Source organism: Propithecus coquereli, unplaced genomic scaffold (assembly GCF_000956105.1).
Source record: "Propithecus coquereli isolate 6110/MARCELLA unplaced genomic scaffold, Pcoq_1.0 Scaffold48, whole genome shotgun sequence".
Taxonomy (NCBI): domain Eukaryota; kingdom Metazoa; phylum Chordata; class Mammalia; order Primates; family Indriidae; genus Propithecus; species Propithecus coquereli.
Genome location: NW_012150618.1, coordinates 4978200 through 4989995, shown reverse-complemented (window position 1 = coordinate 4989995; position 11796 = coordinate 4978200). Strand labels below are relative to the sequence as shown.

The 11796-nt window shown below is 34.1% G+C and overlaps 1 protein-coding gene across 1 annotated transcript in view; it reads right to left on the bottom strand.

Moving 5' to 3' along the window:
- Positions 1 to 11796, bottom strand: part of SHPRH (SNF2 histone linker PHD RING helicase, E3 ubiquitin protein ligase) — a 175929-nt gene that overhangs the window by 128051 nt on the left and 36082 nt on the right. The window contains exons 7-11 of the mRNA XM_012655519.1: positions 10424 to 10675; positions 9530 to 9608; positions 4028 to 4191; positions 3666 to 3922; positions 2419 to 2540 (exon numbers count right to left, since the gene is read on the bottom strand). Coding sequence (XP_012510973.1) covers positions 2419 to 2540; positions 3666 to 3922; positions 4028 to 4191; positions 9530 to 9608; positions 10424 to 10675 — 874 coding nt within the window. The remainder of the gene's footprint in view (positions 1 to 2418; positions 2541 to 3665; positions 3923 to 4027; positions 4192 to 9529; positions 9609 to 10423; positions 10676 to 11796) is intronic.

The window sequence follows — 11796 nt, the reverse complement described above, 5'->3', positions numbered from 1 at the left end:
TTTCCTTTAATGACTAATTTTCTACAACCCACAAATTTTGATATTTCATTTTCATTCATTTCAAAATACTTCCTAGTTTCCCTTTTGTTTCCCTTTTGATTGACTCTTTAACCCAAGGGTTATTAATAAGTTATGTAGTTTCCAAATATTTGGGGACATTCCAGTTATCTTTTTGTTATTGATATCTAAAATTTAATTCTACTGTGGACATAGAACATAGTCTGTAAGACCCGAATCCTTCTAAATTTACTGACTTGTTTTACAGCCCAGAATGTGCCCTATCTTGGTAAATGTTCCATGTGCACTTGAAAAGAAATGTGTATTGCTCTTTGGTTGGATAAAGTGTTCAATAAATGTCGATTAAGTCAATGGGTTGAAAGTGTTGTTTGAGTTGTCTATGTCCTTATTTATTTTCTGTTTACCTGTTCTATAAATAATTGAGACAGGAATATTGACATCTCTGACTATAATTATGAATTTGTCTATTTCTCATTATAGTTCTATCACTCTGTGTTATTTATTTTGAAGCTCTAATTTTAGGTAATAAACATTTAAGATTTTCTTTTTCCAATAATGTAGTAACACTCTTTACCCTTGGCAATATTCTTTGCTCTAAAATCTACCTTAGAAGCTCCTCTAGTGCAACTGGTTAGTGTGTAGTACTTATATGAAATCTATTTTACATGACAGTGATATAGTCATTTCAGCTTTCTTTTGATTACTGTTAACATGGTGTATATTTACTCATCCTTTTACATTCACATCTTTAAATGCAAAGTGTGTTTCTTACAGAAACCATATTGTTGGATATTGCTTTTTTAAATCTAGTCTGACAATCTATGCCTTTTAATTGGGATACTTAGACCATGACAATTGATATGATCACTGATATGCTTGAGATTAAATCTACCATCTTGCTATTTGCTTTCAAATCAGCTGATCTGTTCTTTGTTACCCTTTTTCTTTTTTGCTGCTTTTTCTGTTTCAGATTGAAGATTTTTTATTATTCCTTTTTATACAATCTTTTGGATTATTACCTCCCTTTGTTGTGTTTTTTAGCAGTTGCTGTAGGGAGCACGTATCTTTGCCTTGTCACAGTTTACCTTCATGTAATATTACACCACTTCGTATACAGTATAAAATCCTTACATTATACATCTATGTTTCCCTACACCCTCCCCAGACTCTGTACTATTGTTTTTGTACATACATTTACATGTTATTAAACCCACAACATATTTTTTCATATGTTTTTTTCTTCTTCAGGGACTGCAATACATTTATATTAAGCTACTTGAAGCTGTCCAAAACCTCACTGAGGTTCTTTTCCAATTTTTTAGTCTTTATTCTTTGTTTTTCGAGTCAGAGAGTTTCTATTGCTATTCTATACTTCAAATTTACTGAATTTTTTCTTTTGCAGTGTTTTATCTTCTATTAATTAAGTGTATTTGCTATATTAGACGCCGAAATTTTGATCCCTGGAAGTTTAATTTTATGTTTTCAATGTTTCTACTCAAAAAGTTTAATCTTTACTCTTGAATCTATGAAATATAGTTTTAATGATTTTCATATTTATATAAGTAGTATTTATATGGAATGATGCTTCTTAAAAGTGCCAGTTATATATTAATAACTTCTGTTTCCAGACAAGATAGAGTAACAGAGAATGGATTTACTCTTCTTCCTACAACAACTAAAATAACAGACAAAATACACAAAACAACAGTTTGTAAGATATTGGACACCAGGCAACAAAAAACAGTGATCCCTGAGAGATGGGAAACAACCAAGAAAACACCCTTCTATGTAAATGTTCTTTCTAACTTTTTAAATTTTGTGCATCATATATATAACACTATAACTTTACACATAAACATTGTGTATGTGTGTTTATGTATCTATCTGTCACCCTCTGTAAGAATTTAAGGTATACAAGTTCAGGGAGTTTACTGTGTTTATCGTATCATCTTTGTTACCACAAGCTTACTCAAACACAAATATCTATTGAAAAAATGAACTTAAAAACAATATCATTTTTAAATAATAAAAATGGTATTACTTTTAAATCAATGAACAATACTACCCTGAATGTGTTGAAACTCTTCTAGATATTTTGGTTGTTTACAGTTGTTCACTATTAAAGACTAAAAGTAACAACTTCTAGCCATATCTTTGTTCATATCTTCATTTCCTTAAAAAAGAACTTCTAAAAATGGAAATGTTTGGTCAAAGCATATGTAAACTTTGAAAGTTTTTGAAGCATTCTGCCTAACTGCTCTCTCTTAAGCTGAACCTATTTAAATTGCAATCTGTAGTGTGTGAGAATGTCTTTTGGGGGGAATTTTGACTTCTGTTATGATTAACCTTCTACAGGAAGTATTTGGAAGAATCAGAGATAACAAAGCAATCACCTTCTACCTTTAATGATATGGATGCCTGCTAAACCATTGAGGGCACAAACTAGCTGCCGATGTGCTTCTTCACATTCAGTTCCACATTTCTTTTGCAAAGATGTCAGCAGTTCTTCCATTGTCATGGTGCTAAAAGAAAAGATAGACTGTTGAAAACTAGAAAGAAATTCCCAAGAGTTATTTCAATGGGTGTGTTATACAACATGTGATCAAGAGTATGAGACTCCTACAGCATCTCTGCGATACCTTCAGCATTTTTTTCTTCATCTCCATTCCAGCTCAATTACCTCTATCTGATCCCACCATTCTTTCAGTTCTTCCCATTTCAGGATAGAGAGAATGGAACTATTAATAGTAGAATGTACTAGTTCCTTAAGTCCTTAAGTAGAATGTACATCATGATGTATTTGAAACACTATGGGTGTTATAAGACTATCTGAATACCAGCATTACAATTTAACTAATTAACCTCTTTGAACTTGAACACCTAATCTGAATACTTTTTTTATCTATAAAAAAATGAAGATTCAAGGATCAAGCCAAATGCCATTTCCACCAGAAGGCTGTTTAACCTTAGCCATTTATATACAAGTTGTTTCTATACTCTCATTGTCCATAGTAATTTGTATGTACATCTTGTGAAATTTACCATGTTCACTTTGTATTTCAGAAATCTATTGATATAATTTTGTCACTTTCCCTTATTTGTCTATAATCTGCTTAAGGTCAAGGACAAAATCTAATCCCTCTTTCTATCTCTTATAGCCTAAGGTGCTTTAAAAAAGGTCAGTTCCTGAGTCACAGTCTGATACATAAAAAAATTTCTAGGACATTAGAAAAATAAGAACACAAATTCCTTAATGTTTTCAGAAGGAATAATCAAATAAATATAGTTGTATAATTTTAAAGAAAATATTTAATGGTAATCTATCCCTGATGTGGGAACCGAAAAATATAATGAGAGCAAAATCCTTTCATATGTGGAGTACAGACAAAACCCCCTCCCAAAAACAACAAAAAACCCCAACAATAATCCTAATTTTAAAAGAAATGTTCAAAACCATGAAAATAAATATGATGTGATTCTCTTTCACAAATGAGATTTCATATCAAAGAAAAAACACCATACCATTAAAAACAACTGACAACTCAGTGATAAGTCTTTGAATGAAACTGTGGGCCAGAAAGTTAATTGCTTAAATATTGTCTATTTTGATACTATCAATTGCAGTATAAGGACATTGATAATAAAACCTTTTTTGGAGTGGCAAGAACTCCCCACGAACGGCCTGTGGGTGGCAGCAGGCCTGTCTGAGCCTCAGCAATGGATACAGGATGGAGGTGACAGTCCTTCTGTCCAGGCTGCTGAGCTTCAGAGCCCAGTCGGAAATCTTCCTGAGTTTTACCACTGCATCCTGGCAGCACACCTCATGTTGACGGTGATAGAAATGCCTTTCCACTGGAGAAAAGTGGAGCCAGTGTATTTCTTCACTCTGTGGTGGTATCTGGATCTATAAAGAGGAGGAAAAAGAAAGATTTCACCCGAAAATTTAACTTTCCATCCCAAAGTTTCTTTTTTCTTATAATACACTTAGTCAATAAAAACTTATACTGACTTGGTCAATCACATCTTTCTTTGCAGACCTCCACAGTATCTTAGCAATAAAGCTGTAGAGGTGCTGAGGATTCTTCTTACAGTAAGGGCGATAGAGAAGTCGAACCCACCAGTGTTTGACACAGTAAGGTTCAATACCAAGAAAGACCACTAACCCAAAAAGATCTGAAAAGAAAAAAGAAAAAAACACTTTGAGAATAACTGTTTCTGTATTTCTTCATAACTACTTTGAATAAGCACTTTTACAGGCATTACACAGTATATAGTAATTTCCATGAAGTAAAAGGTAGATTGTATAGGCTCTTAAATCTGAAATTCAATTCCAACTCAATTTATACTTCTTGAGCATCTATTTTGCTCTATGTTTTGCTCAAGGTGCTAAAATGTTGTGAAGTTTATGGAACCATTATGCAAAGCTTATATTTAATTCCAAAGTCTGAAACTATCATCAGAGGTAAAACCAGAAAACTACTCAATTGAATGTATTTGATAAGAGATATGTAAGAAATACCATGCAGTGAAACTAATAGATGCAAGAATTGCTGGATGAGGAAAAAAGATTTCTAATCACATAGATGATAGGGAAAATATTCTCTGATCCAATATTCCTCATACCCTTTGATCTAATAATTTTATTTCTCGAAAACAAGCCTAAGACAATAAAAAATATAGATAACATTTACCCACACAGTGATATTCATAGCAACAATATCAACAATATATAGAATAAAAATGACTCAAATAAAGAAATAAATTATGGTACCCCTATAAAATAGAACTATTTTTCTTTTCTGATCTAGTATATGCCTTGCATTTGTTAGCTTTAGCACATGGTACTTCTTATATATCTCTTGATTGGGCATACTCAATTTTATATTTTATTTTTTCTCCACTTAACGCATCTAAGTGTTTTTTTACATATTTATTTGTTATGAATTATGGAAAACTGCTTAGGATGCAATGTTAAGTGAAAAAAAGGAATACAAAATTATGCATGCAGTATGAGCCCATTTATTTAGAAAAGACTGGATGTAGTTTTGTATTCAAGTGAAGACTACTGGTGAGTGTAATTTTCTTTATACTTTTCCATATTGTTAAAATTTTTCACAATGGGCATATATTACCTTTAGAAGCCATAAAAAATAATATAAAATACCATGACCCTACCTACAACATCATTTTGAAGATGGCCAACAAATATTTAGGTCGAATTAAGCTACTTTGGTGGTTTGTGGGAGTTAGTTACATATGAAAGAACCAAAGCATCATTGCCTATATGCAGAGATGATAGATTTTTATTTTCAGTTCAAATCAATTGCCTATATGCTAATTCTTGAGATCCCAAAAGTGCCTCAGACTGAATCTGTCAAAATCAAGTTCATAATCTTTTCCTCCAGACATACTTCTCTACTGGTGTTATTCACTGGTGAATATTGTTACCATCCACAGATTTATGCAAGTCAGAAATCTCAGCATCTCCTGACCTAATGTTAGGAAGGGATAAGGATAGGGAAAGAGGAACAGATATTTTGTCTATGATACGAGAATATAAGAATTGACCAATTAAAAAGAGGTAGAGAAAAAGCAAACTGGGGAGATGGTCAAAACCACAAATGTCATGGACTGGTAAGTGTGCACTGGGAGATTTCATTTGTCCTCAACTGACCCAGGGCTCATTACCGTCTAATTTGCATTATGGTTCTGACCCCCCAGTGGGCTTTCAAAGGATTCTAGGAGGACACATGAGCACAAACTAAGAGGGAATTTGTATAAGAAAACCTGTCAATCACCCAAGGGCAGGAAAGTGAAACTTCACCTAAAGAGAGGAGGGGCGGCCCATTTATCATATAAAAACGTGTGTGCTAAAAACCCAGGTCGTCTCCACTTGTGGAGATAGACTCGTTCCCTCTCTGTATCGTACTGTGCTTAATAAATCTTGGGGCTTGGCTCACTTGTATCTGGTTGGCCTGCTCATTTATTCCGTTGACTCAGTCTCAGTAACCATTCTTCGATAAGAACCAGGAAACACACAAACCTGACACTATCACCAAGGCTTGTTAATTTTCCCCATCCACTTTTTTCTATATCTTCAAGACAAACATAGCCCAAAGCAAAAGTGCCAGCATCAGTTGCCTAGATTACTTATTATAGCTGATCAACCAATAGCCTAGTATCTACTCTTATTCCCTTCTAAACCATCCTCCACAATGCGACTAGAGTGATATTAGAAATATAAATTCAATCACAGGATGACTTCCAACCACTGTGTTTAAATGCTTTCAATAGCTCCTACAGTTCTTCAGAAAATAAATTCTTTATCATGGCCTACAACATCCTCCATGGTCCCATCTATACCCACCTATTTAGTGTCTCAATGTACTGTTCTCCCTAGCTCTTTGTGCTCTAGCCATACTGAAACTCTTTCAGTCTTCTCCTTCCACAAGATCTTTATATTTTCTGTTTTCTCCACAAGAGAGAATTCTTCCCTCACCTCTTTACCTAGCTCATGTGAGTATTTTGGATCTCAGATTAGGTGTCACTTCCTTCTGCATCCCTATTATGTGATAGAACCAGGTCTTTTTTATGGAACCTGATACAGTTAGAATTTTATATTTTTCTCATTTATAAAAGTTATCTTGATTGCAATTTAATATTTATTAAATATTTAATAAATATATCTTCCCTGCTAAGCTGTAAGCTCAATAAAGCCAGGGACTTTACCTACTTTTGCTCATTATCGGCTATGGTTTGACTGTGTCTTCCAAAAGTTCGTGAGTTGGAAACTTAATTCCCAATGCCACAGTGTTGGACGGTGAGGCCTACTGAAGGTGTGACTGGGTCACGAAGTGGGATCCCTCAAGAAAAGATTAATGTCATTATTATGGGAACAGATTAGTTATTTCAAGAGTGGGTTGTTATAGAACAACTTCAGTCCCTGGTTCTTCTCTCTGTATCGTGCACTCACTTCTGCCTTCTGCCCTTCCACCATGGGATAATCCTTGCCAGGTACCAGTGCCACGCTCTTGGACTTCCCAGCCTCTAGAACTGTAAGCTAAATAAACTCCTTTTCTTCATAAATTACCCAATCTGTGGTATTCTGTTATAGCACCAGAAAACAGTTATTTAAAATCAACACTTTCAAAGAAACTAAAATAAATAAATGACTACATAAAGGGAAAATAAAAACAAAGGCTGAAGTGGAAGTAGCTATCATTCATTGAATATTTAATATCTGTGAGGTACTGTGCTAAAATATTTTGTAAACTTTATTATAATTAATCTTCAAAACAACTTATTTTACAAATATGGAAAATAAGGATTTGTATGTTTAAGTAATTTGTTTATGGATGCACAACTAAAAGTCAGGATATGAACCCGGGTTTATATATTCGCCAAAGGCAAGGCTTTGTATATTATACAAATAAGTATTTCATACAGACATGGGGTGTGAGGGGTGGAAGGAGTGAGCAGCATTCATGCCTCTTTGACTTTCCAAGTAGATGACATTATTTCAGCCTGCCTGCAGAAACAATCTAAAGACCTGATAAATTATGAAACTACCCTAGCCTCATTTCCTTGCTTAATATGTGGTCAAACTGGGATTCACAAGATCTCTGGGATGTTGCTAATAAATCATTAAATCTGATTTACCTATCAGTCTAGCATAATGAGGTAGAGATGAAGGGGTGCAATTTTGCTCTCCAGGGGACATTTGACAATGTCTAGAGACATCTGTGGGTGTCAGAATGGCAGGAGTGCTACCAGCATCTAGTGGGTAGAAGCTTAACATCCTAAAATGCACAGGACAGCCTCCAACAAAAAAGAATTATTTGGCCCCAAATGTCAGTAGGGCTAAGGATAAAAAACCCTGGTCTAGCACAAAAAGAAAACAAATGAGATTTCTACTTCCAAATACAACGTAGTAAATCATGGGCAGGCTAACATTCCCACTTGTGACAACCAGAAAAAAACAGATACATTGCAAGAATCATAGTGTTAAAAATACCAGAGAGTTATGGAAACGAGGGGGAAAGATGAGTAAAATTCCAGAAAGTTTGGAAAAGTTCTTTTTTAGGTGACTCAGAGTATGAGGAAACTTCTGGGGGTGATTACCTTGTTGCGGAAATAGATTCATGGCTATCCACATATGTCAAAACTTTTCAAACTTCACATCTTAAATATTTAGTTTTATCATATGTCACTTATAAATGATTTAAAGCTCAAACAACTCAATAAAGTTGTTTAAAAAAATTATTCAAGAAGTTGAATGGTGACAAGTGCTTGAAACACCTGCCAACATCTTACATCTCTAAAAAAAACCTACATAGGGAACTGAGAAATTACTACTCACAATCTGTCAGCACTAAAATTAGAAAAAATTACTCTGATAGCCATTTACTTTTTCTATACCCCCTTAGATAACTTTTGAGCTGAATGATATCTTCTTAATATCTAAATATCTATAATGTTGGCAGACCACTAAATTTGGTCTTTTAATGACCTTGATATTATTCTATAAATATGTATCTTAATGTAACATTAAAATTATGTGAATATTTAAATATATACTTATTCATAGAAAACATTTCCCCCCCAAAAATAATCATCAAAAACATAATTTTTAGGTCCAAGGAATGGATGTTGATATTTTCATTTCAGTATAATGATAAGTTATCCTGCTGAAAACAAATATAAGATATGAAGTTTGGGTTTTCAGAAAGAGAAGTTTGAGTGGACTCCAAATATATTTAAATTTTGTAATTTAACTACATTTTAATAATAGCTTTTTAGGAAATTTATTATACAAAATAAGATTTACTTAAACTTCTAGTTTTACATATTCACAACTTGGATAAAGGTTTTAAAAATATAGTGTCTGTTCTATGGATAAAGTGACAACAAATGAGATTAATGTAGAAACATCATTATAATGTATGTGTGGAGGGGAGAAGATCAGATATAATCTAGTCCAAGAGTCCAAGAGGAATCACTGAAAGAATAATAGTATACATGCATATAGTCTGACATTATAAAGCTATTAATAATTTATAACTTTTACAATTAGTAAAATTATGGTCCCACTATTAATGGATTCAGACAATGAAATCACAGTCCCTATTTGTAGAGACACAGCCAGTTGAAATTAATTCCTTTTCTCTCTCTCTCTTCCCCTCTCCCTTTTTAGTCAGATTCTTCTACTTCCCACTTCAGAACTCTGCTTCTAATTCAGACATCTATCTACACTGTTTAGGTAGGTACAATAATTGCTTAACTTAGGACAATGGGACCATTCACTACATATCTGTCCTCTTATACACTAATAGAAAAATCATCCAAGTACCATTTAAAAAGATAAATGCTTGAAACTATCAGGAGTCAACTATAATATAAATACCTGTTCATCACTTACATAAGGATTTGACAAACGTCAAGCATAACAATAATCCCCCCCCCAAATGAAGATTTTCCAATACATGCAATATGTGAGGAAATCATACATTACCCTCCAATCCTCTCTGTACTGGAGTGCCACTGATGCACCACCGATTAATCCCACTCAAACGCTGGGCCATTTCTGCAGCCTGATGAGAGAGAAATATGAAATAAAAACAAAACAAAAAAACCAAAAAAGACACAGAAGAACATAGAATTCAGGTATATTCATGAAAATAGCCCATGAAAAGCTACACTTTGGGTGAGATGTACCTGATTTTATTTACCACAACATTGAGTGTCATATTTAATGGGCCATATTCCAGTACAGTGGTTCTCATTAGTGGGAGGCTGCCATGCTCCCCCTCCCCCGAATTGGAGAAGTAGTTCAAACATGAATAGAATGAAAAAACTCCCTCAATAACAGATACATCTCCTACACCATTCCATCCTCCATATGCATTAATAAGTATGATCCATAAATTCAGTTTAGGTTACAGAATTACCAAATTAGACAGAATAAAGACATATGACAAAGGCCAAATCAAAATCCTATCCTTTAAAGTATAAATAGCATTTTCTTTTGCCATTTGGTCTCTCTGATTTAAAAAACTGCCCAAATCAACTGTGGCTCAAAGCTATCAGCACCTACATGATAATCCTTCTGGTTAGCGGAAATGCTGAAAAATTCCCTAAACATGGTTTACTTTGATCTGCATCATGTATAAACTGACATCTCACTGAAATATATATGAGCATTGCGTACAAAGCTATGATTCACAGTAATGAAACAATTCCAAAGGGTTCATAGCACAATAGACAAGCACATATAGTGTTTAACAGCAAACTTTTGAACAATATCAATACTATGGGTTAACTATGATTACGCTATTAAACTATTCAAGTTCCCCTCATCCCTTTTTCCTTTCTTCCCAACCCTCAAAAGATTTTGCAAAACTCTCACTTTTACTGCAGGACATTCAACCATCTGAGCTTCATCAAGGCAGATCCTCCACCACTCCACAGCTACTAGGGGGCTGGGAATAGCCATATAGCGTTTCTGGTTCCGTAAGCGACGCCCATCCTCACTATTGCTATGTGGGATATCGACATAGTTTAGTTCTGAACGAAGGACATCATAGGTAATGATAACTATATCCTGTTCTGCCAAAAAATGAGGCTGTAAAAAGCCATCTTTCTTCACTCCTTGATATACCTAAGAAATAATCAGTACAGACATAGTTATTGAAGAAAGGCTCGTCAAAGACAAAAGAAATATTCATTAATACCCTTACTGAGCCTTTTCTATATGCTTAGGACCACACATGCTATGAGACAGTTCTCACACCTGTTTAGAGAAAGACACGTAGTGTGGAGGACTAATGACATGACGAATGTGAAAGGAACTGTAACAGACGTAAATGTGACAGCACCACAGTGGAAATGCCAATTCTGTGACAGAGAAGGTGAATTCACAGAGGAGTTAAAATTTGAGGTATGACTTGAAGAACATTTTGGAGTTCTAAGAGATAGAAAAAGGGGGAAAGGACAATATGCTGGTAGGCAAATGGAAACAACAACATGTGGGAAAGCATGATGTTATGAAAAAGTAAAATAAGAGCTATTACTTACAAAATATCTTTTAATGTTTCAGACACTGTACTAAGTACAATCTCTGAACTTCAACAACTCTATTAGTAGTTGTTACTATTTCTATCCTGTGCATAAAAAAATAAAGTGACTTGCTCAAAACTGATGGAGCTAAGACTAAACCAAGGTTTGCCTACTCACACAGAACAGAGCTCCTCAATGGTAAAAAACTGTTTTATTTACTACTACTGTATTCTCCATGCCTATGAGAGTGGATAAAATATAGAACACCTTTGGTAATATTTGTGTGGAAAGAAGGAAGAATAAAAGTAGTGAAGTGTACTAATATTAGTAAACAATATGACTAAATGACCACTTACTATGTGCCAGCACTTCATGAAATCATTTAATCTTCACAAGTCTGTGATTGGATACATTTTTAGAACTTAGCACAGTTCCTGGCACATAATAAGTACTCAGTAAATATCTGTTGAATAAGTTCTTATTTTACAGATGAGGTAATTGAGGCTTGGGAAGATGATTCTGGAGCTAAGAGGTGACAGATCAGACAAGCAGCTACTATTACACAATGTTGCCTTTGAATTGTGTTTCTCTCTAAGAGTATAAATGCTTATATGAAGACTTTTTCATTTATGTGATTAAGAATTTTTAAAAAAAAGTTTTCACATATTTATGTTCAAAGTGCTTTAACTTCTGATGTCAGAAAAGAATACACGTTCTATTGTT